The sequence below is a fragment of the Arachis stenosperma genome, chromosome 5, assembly GCF_014773155.1.
Source record: "Arachis stenosperma cultivar V10309 chromosome 5, arast.V10309.gnm1.PFL2, whole genome shotgun sequence".
NCBI classification, from domain to species: domain Eukaryota; kingdom Viridiplantae; phylum Streptophyta; class Magnoliopsida; order Fabales; family Fabaceae; genus Arachis; species Arachis stenosperma.
In genome coordinates this window covers 131225097-131234338 of record NC_080381.1, presented here as the reverse complement: position 1 = coordinate 131234338, position 9242 = coordinate 131225097, and the positions used below count along the sequence as shown (strand labels likewise).

General features: G+C 30.8%; 1 protein-coding gene across 1 annotated transcript; it reads right to left on the bottom strand.

Moving 5' to 3' along the window:
- Window positions 1-6063: 6063 nt before the first annotated feature.
- LOC130980093 (autophagy-related protein 18a-like) lies at window positions 6064-8825 on the bottom strand. Its single transcript, XM_057903726.1, has 4 exons — window positions 7901-8825; window positions 7080-7302; window positions 6671-6797; window positions 6064-6422 (listed from the first exon to the last, which is right to left on the bottom strand). The coding sequence occupies exons 1-4, from the start codon at window positions 8738-8740 to the stop codon at window positions 6326-6328; spliced, it is 1287 nt and encodes a 428-aa protein (XP_057759709.1). The 5' UTR covers window positions 8741-8825; the 3' UTR covers window positions 6064-6325.
- Window positions 8826-9242: the final 417 nt, after the last annotated feature.

Here is a 9242-nt window from a genome sequence, read left to right as displayed (position 1 = left end):
CTTTGGATAATTGGATGGGATGATTTCTTGATTCTTTCTAAATAGCCTGTGTACCTTTTCTTTTCTTTTTTTTTTTCCCTTTTTATGGAAGAAGAATAGCATGAACGGTGTAATGAGAAAGTCTAGCACTACCTGTTTTATTAAAATCTAACTAGAAGCGCCACTTTAGTAAACAGCTTAATTAAAATTTTTTTTTGACAAAATAAATTAAATAATAGGATTAATCTTTACATATAAATGTATTACTTTTACAAGTTTTACAAGTCTAAACAAAAAAATCCACTAAACATGTTGTTTATGTTACGTGCCTCTTTAATAGATTTTTAAATCAATTCAAATCAATTAACCTGTAATTGTAAATATATAACTTTCATTTTTCAAAAGATTTCGTTTCTTTTTTCGAATTTCTTGCCAATTTTTTTGGATCTCTTTTTTGTTTCGTTTTTTTTTCGTTTTTCATAATTTCTGAAATCAAACTTTGAAATTATTTTGAAGATAATGGAACTTCAGAAATACACCAAACGATTACAGAAATACACCCAAATGGTTACAGAAAGGATTACAGAAATACACCCAAACGGTTACAGAAATATACCCAAAGAATTTAAGAAATACACCCAAAGGATTTAAGAAATACACCCAAAACATGATGGAGACATTATATTTCTTCTTGAAATCTTTTAATGTTTTGCTAGTTAAGGATGAGGCACATGGCAGAGACAATTTAGAAAAAAAAACTTAGAAGAACAGTAAAACAGTACCTTAAATAATGTTTCTTTATTTTTTCTGGTGATTTTTTATGGAGATTTGTATCTTTTCTTCTTGATTTCTTCTACTTTTCGCGAGGAGTTGGAACGTATCTTTTGTTTCGAATGTCGTTTGAATCTTGACGGTTTGCGTTTTGATTGAGGAAGAAGAGGAAAAGTGCGGCATAATGAACACGTGCGTTGGACGCTCGATTTTAAAGGAGTGGTGCGCATTTTTTTTTTCTTGGATTTGGACCAACTTACATAGCTTGTAAGTCAGAAAGACTTGTATGTGTAGCAAACTATATAATAAATTATTATATTAAAAATAACTTATAAATAAGTTATTTTGTATTTGGGTTTTTAGCTCTAAAAATATGATAAAAAGTAGTAGTATTATAAGAGAAGTCTTTTTTTTTTTTAATTTCTCTATAAACTTTTAAATAGCTTCTTAGAAAGCTGCAATTTGGTTTTAAAAATTGCACCAAACATTAATACTACTACTTTTTATAAGTCAAAAGTTCAAAAAAGTTACTTTTGAAGTTTTTCAAATAGGTCCCTAATCTATAAAAGAAAAGTGAGTAATCTTACATTATTAAATGTAATTTCACATCATTAAAAATATTAATAATAACTAATTAATGACTATAAATCACAAAATCTACTGACCTCCTAACATTCTTCCGTTGTAAATTATAGGGGTGACAAACATACCAAAATGCCGTCGGTCGACTGGTATAATTCAAGACGGGTTAAAAATTTGAGATTGTTATAATAAAAAAGTTTCTTTAACTCGCATTGCCTAATTTACGAATTTTAACGGATTTCAGCGAGGCAGACTTTTGTCTTTAAGATGATAATTGAATTATGAATGTTATTATAGTACTTGTATTTAGAATATTTTTTCATTTTATTTATGTTATAATTTAGATTATGTTTGATTGATTATAGACTTGGACAATATTTAGTTATATATTTTGAAATGTGAAAATTCAGGTATAGTCGACTTTACATGAAGTTGATAGTTGAGAACCCTAAAATGATTTGACTACATTTTTGTTTAATAATTTTCAATTATTAACTTTACGTAAAGTTGACTGCACTTCAATTTTTATCATTTTAGAAATATTTATTTTGATTTGAACAATGTTAATTTTATTATTTTGTTTTAAAAAATTTGGTTGATGATTATGTTTATTAGATATTTAGAATTATAAAGATTTTAATATTTATGAATTTAGAAATTATAAATTTTTATATTTTTAAAAATTATAATTTTATTAAAATATTTGTGAAATTTTTTTTTAATATTTAATAGTTTAATTTTTTAAAAAAAAACTAATTTACTATTAGGCGAGGCAGGGTAAAAATTTAAGACCGTCTCAATAGACGGAGGCAGAAAGGACTTTTGGTAGGGAGGAATGAGACGGAATGGATATATCTATTTACCAGCCCTAGTAAATTATCGGTGCACATTGACTAAGATGGATGAGTTTAATTAGATTTGGAAATATTTTATTGTGTTTATTTTAAAGATTTGAATTTATGGAGGAATGTTAGTACTATTAAAATTTATTATTTTTTGCCATCACTTAATCATTAATTCAATTTTTTTAATTTGGTAATCCAACAATATATTTTATCCCATAATTTTATACATTTATGATTAACTAATGATAAAAAAATAAATTATTATAATCCTCTAATATTTCTCTTTATCTAGTTTAACAAATTTAATATAAACTGATTAAATCGGTCAATGGATATAACAAACTAATAAAATTTTATCTTTAAAAATTGTATTTAATAAATGTTAATTGATATTAGAATAAATGATAAATAGGTTTTTGATTTTTTATCTCAAAAATAAATATGTCTTCGACTAATTAAAAAAAATGTCTTTCATTTTCTAAAATGCGAGACATTTAAATCTTTTTAAATGACTGATTTGATTTTTTATATATTTTGGATGGAGAAATTTAAATATCTCGTATTTTAAAAGGTTAGAGACGTTTTTATATTTTTAATTAATCAAAAATATATTTATCTTTTAATTAAAAGTTAGAGACCTATTTATATTTTTCTCTAGATATTATATATCAACTTCACTAAATAACCAACCAGGAATGTAGCTAAACTTCAACCAACTCCTAAGGCCCATAAAAAAAGGGTTGTGGATTTTTTTAGTAATTAAATGTTTCATTCTATAAAGTTTGGATTTTTTTTTTATTTGTTTGGATTTTATTTTGTAAATAATAGATATTTTTTATTTGTTAATATTTGTGAGTTGAAAATTTATTCTCAAGGATTATGAATGTTCCTTTCTTTATAATTAGATTTTTTTTTTTGTAAAATAAATATTTGCATTCTAAATTTCAATATTTTTTTTATTAAGGGACAAAAAAAATTCACAATATACTAAAAACATTCAAATTATATCGAAATAACATCCAAATTACATAAAAAAAATTAAATTAAATTAAAAAAATCTAAATCACATAACTTCAACTGCATCCTAAACTCCAATATATTTTCTATTAAAGAACTGAAAAAAAATCCACAATATAATAAAAAATCATTCAAATGATATCCAAAAACACATCCACTTTACATGAAAAAATGTCCAAATCACATCAAAAAAATTTAAATCACATTAAATTTATTCTTAAGAGATTGTAAATTTTTCTTTTGTAATTTAGATGTTTCTTTCTTTTTAAAGAAAATTCGCATTCTAAATTTCAATATATTTTTTTATTAAGGGACGAAAAAACATCTACAATATAAAGGGTTATGGATGCTTTTTTGCAATTCGATATCTTTTTATAGATGGAAGGAGGACTGGAAGAGAGAGAGAATGAGAACGCCTATAGTAAGTGATTCATTGCTTGAGTTTAACGGTGAGTATATGTAAAGAGTACGAAATCTAATTTTTTTAATTTCAAAATTAGATTTAGATGAAAATTAGTTGAGTTGGTTTATAAAAAAGTTAGTTCCTTATATTTTTTTATTATATAATATTTATATTAAAATAAAAACAAAATAATATAATAAAAAATATTAATTAAACCATGAAACAATAACCTTTTTCGTGAACTATGACCCGAATTCAATTCAAAAAAGTATATCAAGTAAAAATATATATCGAACAAAAAAAAAAATTATTTGAGTTCAAGTCAGGTTTTAGGGCAGGTTAGATTTTAAACATTCCTAGTTTAAATTAAGCAGCACTAAAAGTTAAACTAGTTTCCTTTTTGTTTTATACTGTGTTCAGGAGCTACCTGAACAAGAGATATTTATTTGGATAGAATCCTAAAAAAAAGTTTTGGATCGGTGTAACAACAATTTTGTTAACTAACACGGCAGTACATGTAATAGAATTTAATATTCAACTTAGAAAAGTCTTGAAAGTAATATATTGGTAACACATATGTACATATGGAGAAAAAGAATTCTTGCTTTGAGGAGCTAATGGCTCAACTATTTATATCATGTTGCTTGCAAATATTTAATAACTAATTCCCGTGAATGAAAAATTGTCAAGATAATTGATTATTGTATTTTCGAATTATACAATTAATTCTTTCAACGAAAACATATTTTTAAACTTTTTAATTTGTATACAATTAGATACTATGTATTATATGAAATATTAATCTCAAATAAAAAACTATTTTTTACGAAATTGTCTTGATTGAATAACTATTATCGCTCAATTATTTTTTAACAAGTGTCGACATAATGATTCAACTAAACTTAGAAGCTCACCATGTTATTATTATTTATGTTATCTTTCCATTGATTTATAAACTTATTTTATTTTATAAGCTTAGTCTGGATCATATGATCTCCAGAATAAAACTTGTGACTATGATCCATTACTCAATATAAATTATAACTCGAGTTTAATTGCTCATGATGAAATATTTATTCTTAGCTTGTAAGTGACAATTTTATTAGTCATTATTGACTACTATTAACCCTCACTGCCCAAGATGTTCAATGGAACCAGAATCGGCACTTCAGTCGGTAGTGTTTTGTTCGAAATCCATGGCAGTCTGAAACATGTCTCAATTTGCTAGCATTGATTCCAAGAGATGCTAACCCTCAAGCATGGCAGTGGTGGTGTTAAATGGTAGAGAAGCTCAAACACCAACCAGAATTCAAGAGAAGGAAGGGCGAGCTTGCTTACCTTCTTTGAAAGTTATGGCTGTCACGAAACTTCTTCATCTTTGGCCAGAAATGAAGGGAGTCTGGGGAAGTTCTATCCCATGCAATGAAAATGGGCAACACAGTTCCGAATCCATTGCATTCCACGACAACCACACCCTTAATTTGATTTTTTAATTGCTTTAGTTTCTGTTTCATTTTCTTTGAGTATTGTCATCTCTTTCTATTTGGGAAACTCCCAATTGCTAAAATATACTGTTTATTGTATTTGACCCTCTTTATGCAATAAACTATAAGTTTTATCTTTAGAAAAAAAATAACTAAACGGTCATAACATTAGCATTCTCCATCAACCGAGTATTCATATAAAATACTATCTATCCATCAACAAGGAAAGAACTATGAACTTTTACACACTAATCTCATATTTTATGTTTAGGTACTCATATATTAATATCTAATTATCTATATGTCTATAAACTCTTTACTAACATTCTATATTCACATAATTTTAATGCATGTTAAACACTTATTGATTTGAGTATCAAAATGTCTTTTGCAGGTACCCACCTTTCGTGTTATTTGATGTTCGAGTTATACTCATTCCATAAAAATAAAACGAATTACAATATCGCAAGAAACAAGCTATATATCAGAAGTTTATCCATACAAATTAATTTTGTGTTTTGATGGCTGATTTTATTAACAGCTAAATCTTTAATGAACAAAAATGATTATATACTCTTAAGAATAACTAAAGCTGAGAATTGTAGTGAGCCCTCGAATGATACGCGTAGTGTGGAGTGGGAATGGGACTTGGGAATTGAAGTCTAGGGAATAAATTTATGATTTTAATCTTATAGATCTGTTTTAACCATTCTAAATGTACCCGTCCTCACCGACACTAACTCCTTCATACCCATGCCGATCTCTTATCCACCTACACAAGTTACCATGCACCTACCAGGATGAAGAAAATTTATTACCAAAGTAGGTATGATAGTACGGAGTAAAGACAAGAGCAAAGAGCATATTACTGCTTCCATTCTGATTGCGATACAACTTCAGCCTTAAACCTGATTTCTGCTTTCAACTTTGATTTTGCAGATATGAACTGTGTTTGCGTATCAAAATCTTCCTAACAAAGCTTTAAGGATAAAAAATTTGGCTTTACCACAGCAGTCAACATATATTATTAAAAAATTAATAAACTATATATATACATAGAATATTATAATTACAATATCAGAGATGGAAGTAACAAGATAGACCGTGTATTACTATTTATAACGGATTAACGGGCTCAGTGTTACTTCAGTCAGCTATACTATTACTATTAATCCGCAAGGTGCATATTACTGCAACGGTGCAACCCTAACGAAAAGGCTTGAAACACCAAACTCTACAGGGTCTCACGAGGCTATTTCTGGTTCTGGCTTTAAAAAGTTATGGTATTCAAGCTGGGTCATCTCTCCACCATGCCCTGGATCAAACTGACATCGATAGAAGCTGCATAGAACAATTAAAAAAAGATCACTAAAATCCAATATGTGGACGGGCAATGGATGCTTGAAGATCATCTTATATCCTTAAGGTTACAAAAGTATAACAGTAGTGGCAAACACTATTCTCGATTTCATGCATAGCATTTCAAATTAGCATATGAAGACAGGGCCTAAAGCCTCTTGGATAAAAATAAAAGCTATAAACAACAGCTTGAGAAAAAAAATGCGTTTCCTCATTTGCTTAGATCTTACCTTCCATCCATACCAAGAATTACCACTGTATTCTTTTGGAGACCAAATGCAACAGTGTAATGAGAGCCCTCATTTAAGTGAAACTTGGCAACTGACCACTCTGAACTGAAATACTTAGGCAAAACTCCTGGAAAGACAATGTAGCACAGGATTAGGAAAGAAATTTCATAACTAATTCTCTTTGGAATTGAAGGAAAATCATTTAATGCAAAAATAAATAAATAAACAGATATAACAATAAAGCACTCCCAATATATTCAACGACTAGTCTAGCTCAAATAAAAATTGACGGGGAAAAGGAGAAACTTAACCAGATTGGTGAATACAACCACTTCACTTATAAAGGCACCTACCAGAACTAACTTCAAAACAAGGACAAACCGAACATTTTTTGAAAAAAGCACCTTACCTTTAAATTTAATGAATGACCGAGATGAACTAGATGGGCTAGATGGGGTAATAGCAGCATCTGAACTGGAAGAACGATGTGAATTTTCATCATCAGGGACATTGGAATTAACCTTAAGGCTGAAAACGTGGACAGTACCCTTGTCACTTGAGACTGCTAGCCACTGAGCAGTGGAAGAGAATGCCAAACTAAAGATCTCAGCCACATTTGCACCCCTTCTTACCTGAATTAGATAACCAATAAAATCTATACATGCAAACCAAAATTTTCTACATGCCCAAACATTAAATTCAAGCTTGAAAACAGGGAACAAATAAGGCACAAAGAAAGACACTAGCTCATAATTGATTCTACAAAATACAAAGTTACTTCCTAAAATAAGGACTTTCACTTGTATCCCGAAATAATAATGAGTCTCTCCTATAAATGGTAGACCAATAGCAGTTATGAAGCAGTCATTCATGTTCATAATTTTCACCATCCAGCCAATCATCTATGTCAGTCCAAGGCTGCACCATACAACATCTAACAGGTAAACACCAGAAACAAATTACCCACCTAAATGATTCTTCTAATTCGAATTAGTCAATTATCTTCATTATCTTATAATTTTCATGCCAAACTAAGTCCCATTCAGACTATAAAGTCATGAGTTATAATCACAGCATACTGAAGCTCAAACAGTACCATCCAATAGCATATACACCATAAACAAATCATACTAAATTAATGACAAAACAAAACCTATAATCTCAGATCAAACACCAAAAGAAAACCACACACACACACACAGACACACACACACACAGCATAGAACATACTTCCTGAAGGAGCGTGCCACTATCTGTGTCAAAAATCCGAATCAGAGTTCCCTTGCAGCTGGCAGTGGCGATTAACTGCCCATCAAGCGTGAGATCGAAGCAAGCAATCCTCGAGTCATGCGCCGAAATGAACTTAGTCTTCTTCTGCGCGTAGTGCTCCACGCGAATCTGGCCCTTCATCAGCCCCGGGCACGCCAGCACCAGATAATCCGACGAATGAGAAATCGCGCAGAGACCCTTAGGGTTCGCGACGGTCTCGATCTGATGCAGCAGCTTCAGGTCCGCGAAGTTGTACACAAATATCTTCTGTTCCACCACCACCACTATCCTGTCTCGGCGGAGCCGGACGCCTCGCACGGGAGCGCGGAACGAGAGCTCGCCGATGCACCTCCCCTGGTGATCGTCCCAGATCATGACCTTGTTCGGGGGGTACTGAGGGTGGGACCCGCCGCCGACGAGGGCAAGGATGTTGCACCGGAAGAGCATCTCCACGTGACCGATCCCGCCGCCGTCGAACTCGCGTCGGAAGAGCTCACGAAAGGGGTCACAATTGTAGATGCGGAAGCCATTCTCAGTAGCGGCAGCGAAGCAGGCGTGGTCCTGGTTGAAAGATACATGGAGGAGAGACGGCAGTTCCGCCGGAGCCGCGTTGGGAGAAGAAGATCCCGGCGAAGCAACAGTGGGAGCGTGATGAGGCGGTAATTGAGATTGAGAGGCCATTAGGGAATCGAAGTCGAGGGTTTGAGATTGATCTGGGAGACAATTGGGGCCGGGATTCGAATTGGGATTAGGGTTAGGGTTTAGCCAAGGTGGTGAAGCACAAGCAGAAAGCGTGGCCATTAAGATTTAGGTGATTGCTGTTTAGGCGATTCTCAGCTTCTGTGTGCCGCTATAAGCACAGTGCACCCTCCTTTTTACATGCATATAAAGATGAGGGTTGTTTCCTCTTTTACTTTTGTTATGTGTATTTTTCAGTTGGATTAGCTTACTTGGAAAGTAGTTAGTTAAATCCTGTAACTAAATCAAGTCTGCGATCTTTTTTGCGATTAATTAGTTACAATGTTTTTTTTGGAAAGAATTATTTTAATGCATTAAGTGCTTGTTTGAATATCATTAAATTAATAAAAAAATTTAATAATTTTTTTTATTTTTTGGTATGTTTAATAAATTTTTAATATAAAAATAAAAATATTAAAAAAATAAAAAATATCTTTTTGAAAAATTACAATATATATCTCTTTAAAAAATTTTTAAAAAAAATATTTTTCACATAATAAATAATAAAAAATTATTTTTATCTTATTTTATCCAAACATAATTGATAGATAAAAAAATCTTTTTA

What these genes read in the sequence shown, in the direction of transcription:
- LOC130980093 (XM_057903726.1), bottom strand. Translation starts at nt 8,740, where the DNA reads ATGGCCACGCTTTCTGCTTGTGCTTCACCACCTTGGCTAAACCCTAAC. An exon ending in GTGGCACGCTCCTTCAGGAA is followed by an intron (nt 7,303 to 7,900) that starts GTATGTTCTATG and finishes TATCTAATTCAG; the next exon opens with GTAAGAAGGGGTGCAAATGT. An exon ending in GTCATTCATTAAATTTAAAG is followed by an intron (nt 6,798 to 7,079) that starts GTAAGGTGCTTT and finishes TTGTCTTTCCAG; the next exon opens with GAGTTTTGCCTAAGTATTTC.